Genomic DNA, 21,282 nt, shown 5'->3' with positions numbered 1-21,282 from the left:
GAGTTTGTATTATAGTCAGGTAGAAAGACAGTGAACAAATAAACAATGTAGAATGTAAAATAATAAATATTATGACCAAAAGGGAAGGAGAATAATGGAGTTCAGGGCCAGGGGTAGGGGATGTGATTTCTAAAGAGCACAGCTGGAAAGAAGCTTTATTGAGAAGATGATGCTTGAGAAGAGATCTAAAGGGGGTAAGAAAGTGTGAACCATATGGATATGAAGGCAGAGGGCAGGAGCGGAGTATTCTGGTCACTGGAAATAACTTGTTCAATGACCCTGAAAGTGGTATTATACCTGATGTTTCTAAGGAAAGTAGGGGGCAGATGAATCAGAGAGAGGGACCTAACAAGGTCACAGGGTAAGCAGCGGGGTAGAAGAGGGATTTAATTGTTAGGCACATAGGCTATTTGGCTTTTACTCTGAGAAAGCTAATGAATGGAGTGTATGGAGCAGAGGAGTAAATTATTTCACTCACATGCTTTAAAGGTCTTTGAGACTATAGGGGAACAGTACTAGAAGCATGGATACTGTTGTAATAATGCAGGCAAGACATGATGGACACTTAAAGAAAGCTCCTGTTTATGGGGATGGTTAGAAGGGGTTAGAAACTGTATATACCTTGAAGGTAGAGCAGAGAGGTTTTGTTGGATTTTGGGTGGGAGAGAAAGGAGTTAAGGGTGACCCTAAGATTGGCCTGAACAAGTGGAAGGATGGAGTTACCATTAACTGAGATAAGGAAGACTGTTTGGGGTGTGGTATGGGTCCTCCTTTTGAAAGGAAAGATTGGCAGTTCAGTCTTGAACATGCTGTGATTGAGAAGACTGTTAGACATCTAGGCGGGAGATGTCAAGTAGGCAATTGGATTTGTGACATTTGAGTTTTGGGTGGAGATCTGGGTAACATCTAAATTTAGGAATTGTCAGAATACAGATTTGATATTTAAGGTCATATGATAAGATGAAATCACCAAGAGATACTAGTATACCTGAAAAAGAGATCTCCTGGTTGAAGGATTTAGGCCAGGGAAACTTGGGATTTTAGGAACAGAGAGGTAAGGAGAAATCTGTAGAGGTTCTAAGAAGGAATCGTTGTTAAGGTTAAGAGAAAAGTCAAAATGTTGTGTGCTCAGAAGCTAAGTGAAGAAAATGCGGCAGGAAGGAGCTAAGAGATCGAGACTGTCTGCTGATGATGAGAATTTCCTCTTAAAATGAACTTTTTGTAAATAAGCCATAATGAACATGCCTTTCTACTGAAATTCACTCTGAAATAAAAAATAGTGAAGATCCTGCATGGTTAAATGTGTTAGAGTCACATTTACCTGCTAAGAACAAGGTAGTTTTCTTACATTACAAGAGAAGCATTTCAAATTCAGAAATACCAATTAATATTGCACAGTACACGTATCTAATGTACATTACATATTTAAATATTACCAGTTAATCCCGATAAAGTGCTGTTCAGAAGTACTGATTTGTAAATAAGTACTGTGCTCTAGAATGCAAATCAGTATACCAGTTTCTTCGCCAGGAAAGTATTACAAGGAAAAGTCAGCTCGACTAAGTGATATGCTTAGTAATGTAGTTGTTTTACCTTCTGGTGCAAGTTCCTTATCTTGTCATTGATGGGTAACAGCGTGAGGTTAGGAACGAGCAGTCAGTCCTTGGACTGTATTTTAAGTAAGTACTTCATAGCAATTTTTTCCTCAGTATCATGTTGGAGTTTTTTTTTTTTTTTCAACAGTATCGTGTGTCTTTAGTCTCATTTAATCTGAAACAGTTTCTCAGCCTTTTTTTGTTTTTCACGTCATTGGCCTTTGAAGGTTAAGAGGCCATTTTTTAAGGAGGTTTCTCAACTTGTACTTACCTGATTTTCTTCATGATTAAATTAGGGTTAAGTGGAAGGAATGCTACCTCAGTGTGTCATGTTACAAGGAACATTGATAGCAGTTTGTCTCTTTATTGGTGAAGTGATCTGGATCACTAAGAAACCTGCCAGCGTTCTCCCTATAGAGTTACTGTTTTCCCCTTTGTAGTGATTAATGCTACAAAGGGGAAATCAGGTAATGATCTTACTCCTTAGCAGACTTTCACTCAGTAGTTTTAGTATCTGTTGATGATTCTTACCTGAATCAGGTACTTAAATGAGGGTTGTGAATTTGTGGTATTCTAATTAACATTTCAGATCTTATACTTTAATTATTTGGTATGCTAATATAAAAAAGGGTTTTCTATTTTCTCCCCATTTATTTATATGGTATTTATATAGTGTAAGTAAATATCAAAATGGAATCATAGATACTTATTTGTTTAGCGGGTTGTAATTCATTTACTGTCATTATTCATTTTGGTGCTCAAATTGCTAACTTGTGGCAGTTGAGGGCCTTTTTAGGCAGGCTCTGATTTTGAGAGGTTCCTATCATTTTATGAGCCTTTCCCTCTGGCAAAAGATGGTCCAAACTTATACTGTCCCTACCCTAGGCCTGAATTTAGAATTAGCCATTTCTCCAAAAAACACTGGTTCCTTTTATATTTTTTTACTTTTTACTTTTTTTTTTTTTTTTGGCACTGGTTCCTCTTAATAGAGAATGGTATTTGGAAATCTGGGGACTAGGAGTGTTCTTTCTTTGCTATTGGGCAAGGCAAGGGTTATATCATTGTCCTTTTCAGCTATACGGGCTAGGAAATATGAGGGGAATGTGTGTGTGTTGCTTTTTGTGTGTGTGTTTTTAAATCACAAGTTTTTAATGATAACCTTTAATTCTAATCTACCACTACAAGGCTTTTCCTTGGCTCTCCTTCTATATTTCCTTTTCTGACATTGAGAACTCTGGCTTCTTGCTTGTCAGTTTATTTCTTAACTTGCGCACTCATCCAGTATACATAAAATAGTTTCAGATTTGCTGTGATCATACCACTTGACCATTAAGCCTACTAAGTAGAGTTCAAAATTTGTTTATAGGTTTTGTCTTTAGATCGAAGGTATATGGTCAAAGTATTGGGATTATCTAACGTTTTCTCTGTTATTCATTTAAAATATAGTTCAGTTCATTAATTTCTGTTTGTATTCCTTTTAAGGTTTTTTCTTTATCCCTCTTTTAAATTTTATTTTTGAATATTTAAAATATTAAGATTTCAGAAATCAAAACTCTACATGGAATGTGCTTAGAAAAGTATTACGTCTCTCCGTTTTTCTTGTAATACCCACTGTCATCCCACCTCAGAACTAACCAGTTTAGTTTTTCATCATACTTTTTCTTTCATGTATCTTTTTTCTTTTTTCTTTTCTTTCTTCCTTCCTTCCCTTTCCTTTTCCTTTTCCTTTCTTCCTGCCTTCCTTCCTTTTTTTTTTAAAGAGAGAGAAAGAGTGCACCTCCATGTGGGGTGGAGGAGAGACAGAGGTAGAGAAAGAGAATCTTAAGCAGGCTCCATGCTCAGTGTAGAGCCCTACTAGGGGCTCAATCTCACGACCCTGAAATCCTGACCTGAGCCAAAATCAAGAGTTGGGAGAGTTGGACACTTAACCAACTGAGCCACCCAGGCGCCCCTCTTTGTTCTTGTTTCTTACACAAAAGATAGCACACTACATGAATGCATGCATACATACATACTCTTTTGATACTTGTTTTATTCACTTAGGTATAGATCCTAGAAGTCGTGTCCGTTTATAGAAACCTATATTCTTTTTCATACTCCATAGTACTGCACTGTGTGAATGTTCCATAGTTATAATCAGTACCCATGAATGGGCTATTTTGGTTATCATTTCTTTTTTTTTTTTTTTAAAGATTTTATTTATTTATTCGACAGAGATAGAAACAGCCAGCGAGAGAGGGAACACAAGCAGGGGGAGTGGGAGAGGAAGAAGCAGGCTCATAGCGGAGGAGCCTGATGTGGGGCTTGATCCCGGAATGCCGGGATCACGCCCTGAGCCGAAGGCAGACACTTAACCGCTGTGCCACCCAGGCGCCCCTTGGTTATCATTTCTTAACCTTAACGTTGACAGTTTGGGCCAGACAATTCTTTGGGGGGCTTCTTTCCTGTGCATTGCAGGATGTCTTGCAGAATCTGTGATCTCTACTCACTACATGCTAGTAGCACCTCCCTAGTCAAAACAAGCAAAAATGTCTCCAGGCATTGCCACGTGTTCTCTTGGGGTAAAATCACCCCCCTTTTGATAAGCGCTGGTGTTGATAATAGAAACTGGCAGTTGATGAAATCTCCTAAGAATTATTAGTAGACGAGAAGGAGCTGAAAAGATAGAATCCTAGGAAACACCAGCAATTCACAAATGTGAACAAAAGGAGGAAAGCCTTCTTTGGAGATTAAGGACAGGTGAAGAGGTAAAGGAAAATCAGAAATACTAATGTTGTAAAACCCATGGCGTGAGGGTGGGTGTAGGGCCAGATTTTCAGAGATTTGTCAGCAGCGTATGGGACTACAGAGGAGTAGATAACCAGTGAAAGGTTTTTATTACATTTGACATTTTCGAGGATATTATTGCCTTGGTAAAAACAATTTCATTGAAATCGGTTGGGCAAAAGGTAATAAAACATTGAGAGGAGAACTATACAGGAAATGAGCAAGTAGATAATCGGTCTTATAAAATTCGTTAAGGAGAGGAGAATTTGCTTATTTCCATGCTTGTGTCCACAGTTCCTAGAGTTCCTGGCACATGGAATTAGTTAGTTAATGCGTCTTGTCTTGAGCTCATTGTAGGCTTGGGAGGAAGAGCTCAGGGAGAGAGAGGAGACTGGGAAGAGAAGATAGTAGATGGTTGAAGCAGGGTCCTGTAGGAACTAGAAAGGGCTGGAATCCCTTAGCACTGAGAGGGGACTTTACCTTCAGTAGAAGGGAAGAACTTTATCTGAGACCAGATAAAAGAACACAAAGTAGTCAGCTCTTGTTTTTGTAGATTTTTTTCTTTTATTTTTAAATTTTCAGGCATAAAATAAAATAATAGACAATGAACATTCATGTACCTACCACCTAGACTTAACATTTGTTAATATTGTTAATGAAATAATGTTTGCTTCATTGTTTCATCTATTATTATTATTGGCCTGGAGTATTTTATTTTATTTTTTCTTTTTACATTTTTTATTATGTTATGTTAGTCACCATATAGTACATCATTAGTTTTTGATGTAGCGTTCCATGATTCGTTGTTTGCATATAACACCCAGTGCTCCGTGCAATATATGCCCTCCTTAATACCCATCACCAGGCTAGCCCATCCCCCCAACCCCCTCCCCTCTGAAACCCTCAGTTTGTTTCCCAGAGTCCATAGTCTGTCGTGGTTCATTCCCCCTTCTGTTTACCCCCCCTTCATTCTTCCCTTCCTTCTCCTACCGATCTCCCTGCTATTCCTTGTGTTCCACAAATGACTGAAACTATATGATAATTGTCTTTCTCTGCTTGACTTATTTCACTTGGCATAATCTCCTCCATTCCCATCCATATTGCCGCAAATATTGGATAATCGTTCTTTCTGATGGCTTAGTAATATTCCATTGTATATATGGACCACATCTTCTATATCCATTCATCTGTTGAAGGGCATCTCGGCTCCTTCCACAGTTTAGCTGTTGTGGACAATGCTGCTATGAACATTGGGGTGCATATGGCCTTTCTCTTCACTACATCTGTATCTTAGGGGTAATTACCCAGTAGTGCAATTGCTGGGTCATAGGGTAGCTCTATTTTTAACTTTTTGAGGGACCTCCACACTGTTTTCCAAAGTGGCTGTACCAATTTGCATTCCCACCAACAGTGTAAGAGGGTTCCCCTTTCTCCACATCCTCTCCAACATTTGTTGTTTCTTGCCTTGTCCATTTTTGCCATTCTAACTGGTGTAAGGTGGTATCTCAATGTGGTTTTGATTTGAATTTCCCTGATGGCTAATGATTTTGAACAATTTTTCATGTGTCTGTTAGCCGTTTGTATGTCTTCATTGGAAAAGTGTCTGTTCATATATTCTGCTCATTTTTTGATTTGATTATTTGTTTCTCGTGTATTGAGTTTGAGAAATTCTTTATAGGTCTTGGATGGCCTGGAGTATTTTAAAGTAAATTATGGACATTCTAACATTTCTACCCCTAATACTTGGTGATATGTCTTTTTCCTCCCCAAAACCCAATGCCAATCAGTGATCAGTTCTCTAATATCATCTAATTCCCATTTTATATTCTTGTGTTTTTTTAAATTAAGTTTTTATTTATTTGGGAGAGAACGAGCACAAGTTGGGGGAGGAGCAGAGGGAAAGGGACAAGCAGACTTGGCCCCGAGTGCGGAGCCTGACTGGGGGCTTGATCCCACGACCCTGAGATTATGACCTGAGCTGAAACCAAGAGTTGGTTGTTTAGCCAGCTAAGCCACCTACATGTCCCTACATTCATGTGTTTTATACCAGCTTTTTCAAACCAGGATCCAAACAAGAAGCATCCACTGTATTCACATGTTAAAACTCCTGACTTTCTTTCGATCTTAAAGGGTCCTCTCCCCTCCTCTTTTTTAAGGATTTTAACTTACTGAAGAAGTAGAATCTTTTCTTTGAGAAAATAGTTTTTTCTGATTGTTTCCTCATGATGGTATTGAATTTATTCCTCTCTCACATGTATTTCCTGCAAGCTGAACAGTTAATCCAAGGCATGGTAAGATTGGTAGTTAGTATAAATATTTAGTACAGCAGGAGGCACACCAGTTCATCCCACCAGATTGTGAATCTGATCATTAGGTTAAGGTGATGGCTAGCAGAGTAAGAACCTTTGAAAGTGGTTTTCTAGGGCAGAAATTGTGAGAAGATTCCGACCTGAATGCTTTCATTTTCTCCGTGAACTAGGTGGCAAAATTGGGAATGTGACCAGAGTGAGGCAGAATGAGCATTAAGAGTTGAGGACATGAAGAATGAGAGGTCTGGGTATAATGGAAAGGGAGATGCTCGTAATCGCATTCAGATACTGAAGGACATTCCTTCTGGAAAGGAAGTGATTTATTTTACCTTGTTACTTTGGAGCATTTTCTCAAAAGCCGGGTTCAAGAAGTCAACCTAGAAGTCTGTTAAAATACATATTCCTGGTCCTTGGGGATCTGTCTGCTTTTAAATATTTTGGGGGATGCTCAGGTAAAACTAGTATCCTAACCAGTACAGCTGAACTAAGATGAATAGATACAGTGAATTATTACAATACAGATTCTGTATATGTTTCCCAAAATAGATGAGCTGTATAGCAAAGTCTGCATTCTCTGACACTAGGAACGTACTTAACTAAATTCCCAGCTTGCTTTCTCTGATCCTTCTAACTTCTGTCCATTTGTTCTACTTCTATTTTCTGATCTCCAGAATGGCTACCATGGTAGAAAACCAAAATTTCCAAATGAGATTTTTGTTTGTTTGGGAGATAGATTATTAAAATTTGGCTCCAAATGTCTTTTATAGGATTAACATATAACTTGAGGTGGAATGAGATTAACGTTAGTTGTAGAGTAACACCTCACACGGAATAAATGCTCCTTGTCTGCTGAAGAAATGTTTCCTTCTTGGCAGAGATTCTGGTACTCAGTGGGACCATTAGGATTTTAACACTTAGATTCTGATCAGCTAGGTAGGCCATGAAAATGCTTTTATCTTTGTAGTAATGTAGGCTTTATAGTTTCTCAAGAGCAACCTGACAAGGTTCATCTGATACACAGAGTAGAGTACAGGTAAAAAAGGAAAGATAAAGTGGGCATGCAATACATGTGTGTATCTTAAAATAAATGCCAGGTGTTTTATTGTTCTTTTCCATCCCACCCCAGGTAATATGAGATATTTTTAAAGTATGCTGACTCTGGGAATGTAGATTTATATATATAACCATACTGAAATGAAAAAAGTTTTTAAATCTTTGACAAAGATTACATTCTTATTGAAAAGAATTGCTGTATTACATATATATATATGATTCTAATAAAATAACAGTAATACATCAAAATACTGTTTTTTTCCTCTGAAAATATTTTTAGTTCTGAGCCATCTGAAGATGAAGAGTCCCAGGGCCTTCCTACCATGGCAGGTAGAAATACTGATGATATTTCAGAATTGGAAGACCTTTCGGAATTGGAAGACCTTAAAGACGCTAAACTTCAGACCTTGAAGGAACTTTTCCCACAAAGAAGTGACAATGATTTACTTAAGGTTATACCCTTTTATAGTAATTGGTTATTGTAGCTGTAATGATGTTTTTAGTACTGTATTTAGTGGATAGTCATTTTTTTAAAGAAGTCTTATGTGAGGTAATTAACTTTTATTTTATGTAGTAAAAGTAAATGCCAGAGATTTACTTTTTGGGAGTCTTAACTTTTTAAATAGGTAAGGTTATTCACCTATAAATAATATAATAATATATAATATTTCCCTTAATAGCTCACATAGCTTGTGAAATTTTTTTTGTGCTTAGCTCTGAAGTAGGGACTCCCGGTCTCCCACTAGAAACTCAGAAATGTCAGGAGGCTTTTTTTTGGTGGGGGGGTCTTTATAATGACAAAGGGTTGCTATTGATAGTTAATACCAGGGGACCAGGGACACTAAACGCCCTGCAGTACTGAGGGTGGTCCTGCAGAACAAAAGAATTATCCTGTGAATAGCACTCTTGCTGAGAAACATTGATTGAATTATATACAACAAAATCAGTGGCAGTATTTGGACTGTAGTAGGTATCTTTATAAGAGCACATAAAAATTGACCATTCAATTAAATTTCAGGTAGAGAATAAATCTTTGAAGATTACTAATTATCTTCATCAAATAAATAGGTTATTTCTAGCTCTATCACTTAGTTGAATGACCCTAGGAGGATCATTTAATTGCAGGTTTATGTTTTTCACATTTGTATCTGTCATGACCACCACCATCTCCAGTCTGAACCTTAGGAGGTACCATATCTGTATGGGGTAGGCAGGTAACTTTGAAGTGGTGGGCACTGGTATATCGTAGAGCATATGCTCTTTCTGAAATGGGTACCTGCTGTCTAGTGCCGGCAGGATATGGCCATGTGATATTAATGGTGGCCCATTTTTATTAGGTTTCAGAGTTTCCAAATAAAGTGAAAAGGCTGTTATTTACTGTTGATCAATTTAATAGCTTCCTTACCTACTTGAAGTGTTTAATTTAGTGGTTTTTAATATATTTACAAAATTGTGCAGTTATCACCATACTTTAATTTTAGAACATTTTAATCTTTCCAAAGAGAAACTTTTTAAACAAGATTTTATCTGTCCGAGAGAGAGTGTGTCCATGAGCAGGGGGAGGGGCAGGCAGAGGGAGAAGCAGGCTCCCTGCCTGGCAAGGAGCCCTATGTGGGACTGGATTCCAGGACTCCAGGATCATGACCTGAGCCAAAGGCAGATGCTTGACCAACTGAGTTTCCCAGGTGTCCCCAAAAAGAAACTCTGTATTCATTAACAGTCATTCTGCATTTCCCTCCTCTTTCTTTAGGCAGCCACTAGTCTCTGTCTTTATAGATTTGTCTATTCTTGACATTTTATATAAATGGGATTATATGTGATCTTTTATGATCTGACTTGTGAACTGGCTTCATTCACTTAGCAAAAGGGTGTCAGGTTCATCCATGTTGTATCAGTACTTCATTAACTTTTTATGGTAACTTTTTTTTTTTAAGATTTTATTAATTTGAGAGAGAACATGAGAGGGGGGAGGGGCTGAGGGAGAAGCAGACACCCCACTGAGGAGGGAGCTGGACACAGGGCTCAATCCCAGGACCCTGGGATCATGACCTGAGCTGAAGGCAGCCGCTTAGCCAACTGAGCCACCCAGGCTGCCCCTATGGTAACTAATTTAAAGAAGGAAGTACTATGCAGGCTAAACAATGTGTCTGAACTGAAAGTGGTGCTGGACCTGCTAGTTTTAAACTGTGTAGAATAAATTACTACTATTCTCCGTTATCTTTAGCATGAATCTTTTTTTCCCCAAAAATAAATTTGATACCTTCTTACTGTTAGCTAAATGAAACTTTAGTGGTATCTTGAGTTTGCACCCTGCCAGGAGTGTTATTTTCCTCTGGATGTGATTTTTTTCTAGAATAAGAAGACAATAAATGTAGCGACTAGTAACTACAGGGGCTGCTTATAGTGTTGGAAATAGCTTCCAACAGAATAAACATGATGGAGTATTAAATATTCAGAGGAACAAATCTCTGTTTAAAAATACTTTAGCCTGATTGCTAATTGTTCACGTAGTTAAGAGTACTTTTCTTCTGTAAGAATATTTATCTCTAATTTTATAATTACAGTGGGAAAATAAGATTGATACACAGAATTTGTATGCATATTTCATTAATCACTATTTGAAAATTTAGGGAATTTAGTGTATCACTGCGAAGCAGAGCACTCTTGAAGTACTCTGCAAAGGCTCTTACACCCATATAAGATTTCAAGAAGCTGTAACATACAGTTTAGTCCTAGACTTAATAAGAATATGCTTTGACTGTTTTGAAAATGAAGAGAGGCTTACAGGATATTAAAGGATCCAAGATTAGGAAAACTAGTAGAAGAGAGCACTCTTAACTGTAGCAAGGGAAAAATATAGGATGTTCAGTTTCTTTTGAAATGCAGAATGTTATAGATCAGTACAAAAAATTATATATTGAGGTTATTAATTATATAAATAGTATATCAGTATGTTCTTGAATAAATTCAGGCAATTCAGAAATAGAGGAAAAATCAAAAAAGAACCTTTCGTCCCACTTATCTTAAGAAGTATTAGATTTAAAAAAATGATCACAGAATTGTGGTTCATTTTTTCATAAATAAAGAAGGAATAATTCAAATGTCAACTAGTGTCCCTCCTCCTTCTCTCTCCATTCTCTCTCTCTCTCTCTCTCACTCTCACTGCGTGGACACATAAACACATAATAAGTAGGGAGTTTTTAAGGTTTTAATGTAGAACTTTGCAATTAAAAATTAAAATAAAACTTTGAATATGCTGTATATATTCACTACATAGGGATGACGAATAAGTTCAGTAACATTTTAAGATGTGCTTACATTGTACAGACTTATGTGAGATAATTCTTAAAGTGTTATTTTTAAAACAGTCTTTTCTCGTTCTGTTAGTTGATTGAATCAACAAGCACTATGGATGGAGCAATTGCTGCCGCCTTGCTGATGTTTGGTGATGCAGGTAGGCCTCACTTCGTTTCTAGCCATATCGATTTATTAGTTTTATAATAATAAATATCTTCACATTTTTAATAGTTGCTCTGCAATTTTCCAAGCACCTTCATGAATTCTTACAGGAACCTTATGAGTTATTAATAGCTTCAGTTTTTTTTAAATGAAGAAACTGAAGCTGAAGAAGGTTAAGTGACTTACCTGAGGTCATACAGCTATTTGGGAACCAAATTTTTTAGGCTGATTTTTTTTTTTTTTTCTCCTAGGGAGGGGGCAGGTTTTCATTGGTAATTTTGCTTGTTTTCTACAGATCAAATCTCATAACAGTGAAGTTTTGGAAGGTATATTTTCTTTCTTAAGTGTCCTTTCTAATTGCATTGTGGTTTTATTTACAGGTCTACAAATCTGAGTCAGTAGGAACATAATGTCTTGTGGAAAGTCCTAGCTGGTAATCAGCATTCCTTCATTTAGTAAATATTTATGCTATGTTCCAGGCTTGGGATACAAAAATAAATGCATTTGAAGGAGCTTGCAGTATAAAAGCACCTCCAATTTTTTTTTTTTTTAAAGCAAATACTGTGTTGGGTTTTTTTTCCCCCTAACTTATATATACCAAACAACTAAAAATAACCTAATATCCCACTACCAAAAAAGTATTTAAGGAGTGAAAGCAAACCCACACTCCATTAACCACTCTTCAATTTGCTTTGTATCATTTTCAGCTTTTCCTATGCTTGTACCTGCCATTACACAACACACGCGCACACTTTTAATTAGGAAATGCACTAATGGTATTGGTTTGCCTTTTTTAAAAAATCACTTGATGATTTATCATGGATAACTTGTCAGAACAATCAGATTTATCCAATTTTAAAATATGGTCCCATAACATTCCTCTATAACTACCCATATTACTGCTTTATTAACTATTTCTCTGTTACAAATTAGCATTTAACTTCCATTATTTTGTTATTATAGTACTAAAGTAAATACCCTTATAAGGAAATCTTTATGTTATTATTTCTGTAAACTAAATTTCAAACTGGGATGCTGAATCAAAGAATATACACATGTGAAAGTTTAATATGTACTTCCATGTTACTTTTTTAAAGGTTGTGCTAATTTGTTTTTTCATCAGTATTGTGTAATAAATGCCCATTTCCCTCAGTGGATTTTTTAGCTTTTTAAAAATTTTTGAAACTTTAAAATATATATGCCAAAATAGAAGATCGCATAGTGTGTTCCCATGGGCCTGTCACCCCTCTTCAACAAGTATCTACCTCACTTTTACCATGAACTAAGTAGATTCTATTGGAGTGCATTCCGAAGATGAAATTGTTTCATTCATATGCAGTATTTTAAATCTTTCATTTTCTTCAGTTTGAGCAAGGGAATAGTATGGTGTTGTGTGGGTGCTACCTACATAGAACGTTAAGATTCTTCATTTTCTTCCACTTACTAGCTGTGTGACCTTGGGCAGTGTTGCCTAACTCTTCCATGTCTCTGTTTCCTTAGCAGCAAAGTAGTGTTATAATAGTACTGAACTCATAGTTTGTTGTGAAAAAGTGATAAAGTTAATATAAATTTCTTCCTGTAGTGTGTGGCACATAAGAAGTACTATGTTAGCAGTCGTTTGTTCTTACGGGCCATCTGATAGAAAATGGTGTAGGAGAAGGTTGACTGTATTTCCTTCATTACCATAGCCCTAACACTTATTGTAAAAGTTTCTGAAAAATGGTAGACTCCTTGAACATTTGCTGAGTTGCAGAATGGTTTGGGAAATTTTACATATACTTTCTTGTTCTTGTGATATCTCAGCATTTGATAATCTTTCCAAATTATGTAGAAAAAAACTTTATTCCATAATTGTGTCTAGTCTTTTTCTCTTAAGCAACTTATATCATTCAACTTACTCATTATTTTAACAAATACTTATTGTGCATCTACTACTAGGTGCCACATGCTATTTTAGGCATTGAAGATACATAAGGAAACAAAATGGACAAAACCTTTGCCTTCATGGAGTTCACAATCCTCATTAAATTTGAACTTCATCTGAGTTTTTTTCTTCTTCTCATTCTTACACTGTACACTGATATTATTTCTTATTTAAAAATATTTTCGGGGCATCTGGGTAGCTCAGTCGGGTAAGGGTCTGACTTTTGATCTCAGCTCAGGTCTTGGTCTCAGGGTTGTGAGTTCAAGCCCTGCATTATTCTCCATGCGCAGCATGGAGCCTATTTAATGATAGTAATAATAAAAAAAAAAATATTTTCAAGTGGGAAGTTACAAGGAAAGAAGAAATCAGGGTTTTCTTGTTTTTAAAGTAGGCTTCCATGCCTCATCTTGGAATGGACTAGACTGTCGTATCAGTCATCTTCATCTTCATCTTTAGTACTTTACACTTCTGAGGTGATGGAGAGAATGACAGCTTTGCCTCACCAACATAAGATAGCCTTCAATATACAGTATCATTAAGACAGGAAACTATTTTGGATATATTAGGATAGTTTTCCCAAAAAAGGCCTTTTTAAATATCTGTAAGGTATTTTGGACCGTTCTATACATCATGATGTTGGATATTGGTTTTAACACAAGTTATAATCTCTTAACAGATAATATTTCACATATTAAAAAGTAGGGGTACCTTTTATGCACTGCTTTCTGAAAGTTTTCGTTTAGGGATACTAGGTTACAAAAACAAAAAATAATATATATATAAATATATACAAAGTTTTTACCCTGTTTTAAAATGTAATAAGAATTTATCGGTGTTGTCAGGAGTCTAGCTATTTCTTCCACTTCTCTATGTTTGTAGAAAAATAAGCAAAACATTTTTAGGTGATTGTGATCCTTTTATATTTCTGCTTTGTAACCTTTTCATTTATTAGAGACATCTTTCCATGCTTATTGTTAGAAGTCTACCTTATTTATAAGAGTGGGATTTATGCATATATTCTGATTTGTTTAATATTCTGGGCATTTAGACAGAATTCTTGTATGTATACTTAAGCACACATTTCCATCAGTTCTGTCGAATAAATTCCTAGAGAAGGAATTGTTGGACTAAAAGAAATCTAAAATTCTGAGATGTATTATTTACATTGCCTTCCAGAAAGGGCATGACAATGCATAATGTTTAAAAGTGCCTTGTTGCCTGTGGTCTGTTTAGAGTGGCTATTTACTACTCTTTTTTAATGGATGAAAATACTGGTATTTTTAAATTTTACCTGTTTTTTAATTATTAATGAAGTTTAGCATCTTTTCATTTTCTTTTCCTGTTGAACTGCCTATATGTGTTGTCTATTTTCCTTTTACAGTTTTATGTTTTATTTTTTATTGTTAAATACTGAACTTAGATGAAATTCATTTTCATCTGGGGTATGAGGTACAATTTTAACTTTTTTTTTTCTGAAATTGATGATGGGTGCTCCCAGTAAAAGATGGGAATTTATGAAACACAATTTGGAAGTGATATTCAGTGGAAAATATTAGTTTGTTTTCTTTGGATATATGCAAAAAAATTTTTTATTAAAGTATAGCAGTGTTTCATGAGTTTCAGGTGTACAACAGTGATACAACAACTGTGCCTTACGCTGCACTGCCACACAGCGCAGGGAATATAGTCAGTGATAGCATTGTATGGTGACAAACGGTAGCTACACTTGAGGTGAGCACAGTGTAACACAGATACATCCAAATTTTTAATTAATTATAAATAGAGTAGATGTAGATGTAGGCAGCATTGTGTGCTGTTATGTAACCTTTTCGTAGTAAAATTTTAGATTTGCATTTTCTCCCCCACATTTTCAAATTTTTTGCCTGTAGCTTCTTTAAATACATGTAAATATTTGGTGTCATAATATTAACAAAAAGGAAAGATGTTTAAACAGATAATTAAGGTTGAAGAATCCTTTATTGACAAAACAAAGTTTTTGTTCTTTTAGGAAAGAAACCTGTCTAGGTGACATGGCATAAATCATCTAGTTTGAAGTTTTTTTCAGACTTAGACTATTACTAACTCTGCTCACCCTACCCCAATAAATAGATGGGTAATAACCCCTTTTTAAAGTGGATAATGGGAATTAGTTGGTTTCTGCAGAATGCACATTTACTTTATGAAATAAATTGGAAGATAAAAATTTAACCATTCACACTTACATGAAATTATACTTCAAAACGTTAATAACATTTGCTCACTTTGTTACAACTATACTATAAAATTTTTAGGCTTTCAGCTTAAAAGCTGTCATGTTTATATTTAGTTTGAATATTGTAATTCTACAAGTTTCATTTCTAACAGCAAAGTTAGGGTACTGATTTAATACTGTACTTTCGTAAGCTTTAGCAGATGGTTTCATATTAGCACAGAAGTATGTCTGAGGAATTCGCTTTCTGAAAGTAAAAGTATGTAAGAAATAGATAAATGTATTCAAAGTACAAATATGTAATATAGCTTCCTTTTTTTGTTTAAGATTTTATTTTTACGTTGTCTCTACACCTAGTGTGGGGCTTGAATTTACAACGCTGAGACTGAGTCATGTGCTCTACCTACTGAGCCAGCCATGCGCCCCTGTAATATAGCTTCTTAAGATCGTGTAGTTTGAGCTTTTCTTTCAGTTATGACAGAATATGTAAATTTTCTATCGCTGTTAACAGCTTCTGTGTTACACTCTCTTGGTTTTAGGTTAAGAGCATTAATCGCTTGAGCTGTCTATATATCACTTCCTCCTCATTTGTTAAATGAGAAAGACTGTTACCTACTTTGTAAGTGTATTGTGAAAGATTAATGAAACAACGGTTAATAAAAGCCCTTTGCAAAGCCTGGTACATAGTAAACAGTTATTGGTATCAGTGATGGTATTCAATGAACTGTACTTGATAGGGCTCATTTTTTTTTCACTGCTGAACACTCAGTCACTGGGGAGAACCCTTTCCTTTCAATATTGCTCTGTAGAATTACCCGTCAGTTTAGTGATTTATGTTATTGTTAAATAACATGATGGTTTACAAATAACATTATTACAGTGATTTCTACTTTTGAAAGACTGATAAGAGTCTCTATTTTTCCTTTAATTCAGTTGACATTTTTTGAGTACACATGATATGTAGAAGAAATAACATTGGACCTGATGTCAAGAGAACTGTCTACACATGTATTCATTGTAATAACATTTTTGCCTTTATTTTGCATTAATGCTTCTTATAATAACTGTGCAGACTTTGATTGTTCTTCTCTGTTTTAGAAGGTGGTGGACCCAGGAAAAGAAAATTATCTTCTTCTTCAGAGCCATATGAGGAAGATGAATTTAATGATGATCAGTCTATAAAAAAGAAAAGACTGGATCATGTAAGTTACATTTGAATTGCAGTATCAAAATCAGCTGTTAGGCATAGAATATCTTGAATCTGTGAATATTAGACCTATGTGAATCAACCTTTTTCACAACCAAATCAGAATGTGTTTGCATTTCCTTTACGACTTCTTGCTTTCTTTTTAATTTATCTGGTATTAATTGCTTATCTCTGAGTTATAAAATCAATTATTAATGATATTCTAGTGGCATGATGAAGTAACTTTGGGAAAATATACTTTTAATATATAGTTGAACACTTGGGAAAAACAGCTGTTACCACCACCAGCACCATTTCCTCCTCCTCAGTGGTAGCTATTTATAATTCTTCTAGATGACATCTTTGATATTTAACTGCTTATCTAAAAATAATTACAGTTATGCTTTTATTGGGTTACTCTATAGTTTTCCATTAACTTTCTACTTTATGAGTAGAACTACTGAGAGGCCTCCCAGTGAAACCAGACATAGTCTTCCTGTCTGCATTCAAGACAGCACAATTTCTTCTTGGTAATCAAAATCAAAATCAGTTACCCCAACTAGTGTAGTAACTTTTTGTTTTAACCTATAATTTATTTATTTATTTATTATTTTTTTTAAAAAGATTTTATTTATTTATTCGACAGAGATAGAGACAGCCAGCGAGAGAGGAAACACAAGCAGGGGGAGTGGGAGAGGAAGAAGCAGGCTCATAGTGGAAGAGCCTGATGTGGGGCTCGATCCCACAACGCCGGGATCACGCCCTGAGCCGAAGGCAGACGCCTAACCGCTGTGCCACCCAGGCGCCCCTAACCTATAATTTAATGGTATAAGAAGCCCAAAGTAGCCAGGGGGCAATCTCTAACCCTAATTTAATGAGACTGTTGTTAATGTCCCTACATAGAAACATTTTTTCTGAAGAACTAATACTGATAGGAAGTAAAAATTCTGTGAGTGGGTTTTTCAGGTGTAGTATAACAGCTGTAGTGTAAGACACTAGTCCCAGATTATATAGATCTATATATAATGGCTGTGGGGAAAATGGCATCATACTGATTGCTGATTCAAAGTATTTACTTTCTTCGTACATCCTGTTGAATAACACATCAGTCTTGGGTGTTTTCTATAAGATCATTTGCTGAATTTTCACTAAGTGGTACCACTGTTCTATAAGCCTGCTGCTTCTAAGTACTGAGGCACATGGTGAAATCACTGAACTTGGGCATGAATTCATTGATGCACTTTTCGTAGGTCCCTGGTCAGGAACATTATGGTGTCACAGTGTACTATGTGAATTAGGTTTTCTGTATATCTGTATATGATATGTTAGTTTCCTCTTTCCCAAACTTCTGGTCTCTGATCTTTTACTCTCCTTCTTGGTTTCTGTCCATAATATATCATAGCTCTATACATCTAGCCATCTCTTTCTATACAAATTGGACATAAGATGTATTGCCCAACATTGTGCACAGGGCTACTCTTTAAAATGAGGTTAAATCATAGCAGTTATTTACTTCACTTCGGGCTTCTTCTAACAGTATATAAACCTTTTGAAAAAAGTTCAAGGTTTTCCCTCATTTTATTTGATTATAAAGAATTCCCAAAAGTGCCATAGATACTGGTTGAAGGAGGGGTAGCAGTAAAGCAGAAGTAGGTACAATGGGAATCTGGGACTGCTGTACGTGCAACTTACTTATGCCTCCTGAACGTGCTCAAGTTCAGTTTCAGTCTGCCATTTTGATGATGGGTTGCTGCCGTTCATGCTCAGTTTTAGGCTTGGTAGATCAGATCGTAAGATCATGTAACAGCTCAGGTCTCATGGTCATCTGATGTCCCATGGTCAACCATTCTGTTCCTATCAGGACTCCCTATCAAGCCAACAATTGTTTCACAAAAAGAGATCAGTCCATTCGGTTTTTAAAATGTGAATTTGTTCCAGTGCAGTAAAAAATGTTAAACAGCAATTTTAGTGTAACCTAAATTTTGTGTTACTTATGTACTGTTTCGTTCATGAGAATTTCTGGGTGAACACAGAACACTGTACCCAGCTGCACTGGGCCACATAGGAATACATAAAATGCACGCACCCCAGACATCTACTGGCTTCCTCATTTTACCATGTTTATTATCCCATGAGGTGGTATTTTGCTATTCTTTCACATTGGTGAACTTTTCTATTTGGAAAAAAAGCACCTATTCAGCATCCCAAACATATCTAAGGACTCTCGGTCAAAAATACCGGGCAGTACATAGAAAAGGAAAGTTTAAGTGTTGAAGAAAAGCTTGAAACAGACATTTGGGAAGAAATGAGAATATGTGCTATATCCTGAGCAACAGGCATAAAGGAATCCACATTGTGGAGCATCAGAGACAGTGCCACAAATACAATACTTCTGGACTGTCATGAAATGCTGGGAAGTCGGTAAGGATAGGCGTAAAGAAATAGGAGAAAAGAAAATTGTTGAGTGTTTGAATTAAAGATCAAAGAGTGAAAAAGTCAGGAACAACCTTTTCCGTATGGATCTTTATATACAAAGCCTTTGTAAGGAAATAATTGTATCCTGCAGAAGTAGCTTCTTTTGGTGCCACTAGTGGTTGCTTCAGTAGTTTCAAACAGTGCTGCAAATTCCTAAGCCATCAACTGTCACACACAAGTGATGAGTGCGGATGGGAAGGCTGCAAAAGAATTTTCCAGGTGTGATATACAGGTAAGCTAAAGGAAGCAACTGTACACCAAATTAAACTCTCAGTTTTGATGAAACAGGTATCTGTTATGAATGCCTGCCTTCCAGGTCTCAAATTTGAAAGACAGAAAACAGGAATTAGGGCTTTGAAAGATAGCGTTACTGTGATGTTCAGCACTCGTGCCAGGTAGAGACTTAGAGCTAAAACCAGTAGTAGTTTATTACTCACCAAACTGAGCTGAGCCTTTTAAAAGACATAAAGTCAGCCTTAGAGTTCACTACAGGTATAGGAAAAATGGATGGATTGCCCAAATCTGCATTGATATTTTTACTAAATTCTTGTTTGTTGCAAGAGAATTATTGTAAAAACAAAAACAAATGAAAAAACTTTCCTTAAAAACTCTTAATCATCAAGCCTGCCTATTTACAAAAACTGAACTCAACCCCATTTTCTTCTTTTTGCCTCAGAAGACCACCTGTCTGAGATAGCCCTGTGATAAAAATGTAATTATAGCATTTATGGCTTACTGTTTAAAGTGAGCATTTAAGATGCTAATTGCTATTACTGAAAGAATGCAGATGTGGTTATAGAATTTGGGAATAGATTGCACATCAGAATGTTCATTGCTACCATTGTAAAAGCCTGGAGTGATAAAAGAGTGTTTGCATTATGTGTGGTGGAAAACTCTCCTTTACTTATTTGTGATTTTGAAAGATTTTGATTCTTTAGAGAAGTTTTTAAAACCTAGAACAAGCTGTTGATTTAGGAAAGCAGGTTGGGTTTGAGGAAGTAGAAACTGGAGATGCTGAAGAGCTCAGGTCCCACTCTGATCATCTGACCACAGAACTCTTGCGGTAATTTGCTGCTGCTGGCCATGTGGATATGGATGCAGAAGGTGATGACGATGGTGAAGACTAAAAGGCCTAACACATCAAGTTAGCAGGTGTTTTAAGTGTTACTGAAAACAGTTGTACTGGTTTGAAAATAATGGCTTTAATGCTGAACGTAGTAAGAATCATGAATAGCATACAGTTGAATTTAGAACCATAGAGACGGGGGCGCCTGGGTGGCTCAGTCAGTTAAGCATCCGACTCTTGATTTCAGCTCAGGTCATGATCTCAGGGTTGTGAGTTCAAGTCCTACATTGGGCTCCGAGCTCAGCGCTTGGTGCATTCTGCTTAAGATCTCTGTCTCTCCCTCTGCCCCTCCCCTGGCTTGCACGTGTATTTGCTGTCTCTCCCCCAAATAAATAAGTTTAAAAAAACCAAACAAACATATGGATAGCATTAGAATAAAAGGAAGGGCTAGTAAAGGAGCAGAAATATATATTTGTTTATTTTATAATTTCTTATATTTTCAGCCAGTATAGCAGAGATAACACAAGGACAGTGAATCATGGCATTCCATAGCTGGTGTTAACATATTTGTTCATTTTCAGATAACCCTTTTACCACTTCACAGTAACTCAGAAGCTACAATCCTTCCAGGGCTAACACCCCCAAGCAGACTTCAGTTCATATTTATTGTATATATATATTTACCATTTAAAGTATGTAAAATTGTGCTACCCTGTTTTAAGGATCCTTTCTCTTTTTTTTAATGTGTCACTGATGAAGTTTTTGAATATTGTGCCTCTAACGTGATTTTTCTTAAACACTGTAGTTTATTATTTTAATGATTTTGCACAGTGCAGTAATTTTGGAAACACATATGTCATGTAGCAGAACAGACTGTAGTTTTCAGCAGAAGGACATCTGACCTCGCTTCAAAAGCTTATGGGTCTCTGCTGTGATCTTCCTATTTGGGCTTTCTAGAGACACCGTACAGCATCCTTATGAGCCACAGATTCTTTGAGAACATTGCATCTGCTTGTTGGTTATGAAGCCCAAGCGGCAGAGCACCTTGTACTGTATCGTGGACCTGCTACAGAGTTTTCTGTTAATGTGGGCCCCATTCATAACTGTGACAGTGTTAAGAGTTAGCTTGTAAACGGATTAAGCGGCACACACCATAGTGAAGTATACCTTGCCTCCAGTATTTGAAGGAGGCCGACCAAGTGTTGTGCTTCTTCCATAGAGTTAAACAGTATATACCCTT

General features: G+C 36.3%; 1 protein-coding gene across 5 annotated transcripts in view; it reads left to right on the top strand.

Moving 5' to 3' along the window:
* SMARCAD1 (SWI/SNF-related, matrix-associated actin-dependent regulator of chromatin, subfamily a, containing DEAD/H box 1) overlaps window positions 1-21,282 on the top strand; it is a 76,501-nt gene that overhangs the window by 15,089 nt on the left and 40,130 nt on the right. For 4 of the 5 annotated variants that reach the window (XM_040625228.1, XM_008707155.2, XM_008707157.2 and 1 more), the window contains exons 4-6: window positions 8,004-8,175; window positions 11,111-11,177; window positions 16,414-16,517. In XM_040625228.1, coding sequence (XP_040481162.1) covers window positions 8,004-8,175; window positions 11,111-11,177; window positions 16,414-16,517 — 343 coding nt within the window. The remainder of the gene's footprint in view (window positions 1-8,003; window positions 8,176-11,110; window positions 11,178-16,413; window positions 16,518-21,282) is intronic. The other variant, XM_040625229.1, reaches the window with a different exon arrangement.

The sequence above is a fragment of the Ursus maritimus genome, unplaced genomic scaffold (assembly GCF_017311325.1).
Source record: "Ursus maritimus isolate PB19 unplaced genomic scaffold, ASM1731132v1 scaffold_8, whole genome shotgun sequence".
Lineage (NCBI taxonomy): Eukaryota > Metazoa > Chordata > Mammalia > Carnivora > Ursidae > Ursus > Ursus maritimus.
This window is presented reverse-complemented; position numbering and strand designations above follow the sequence as displayed.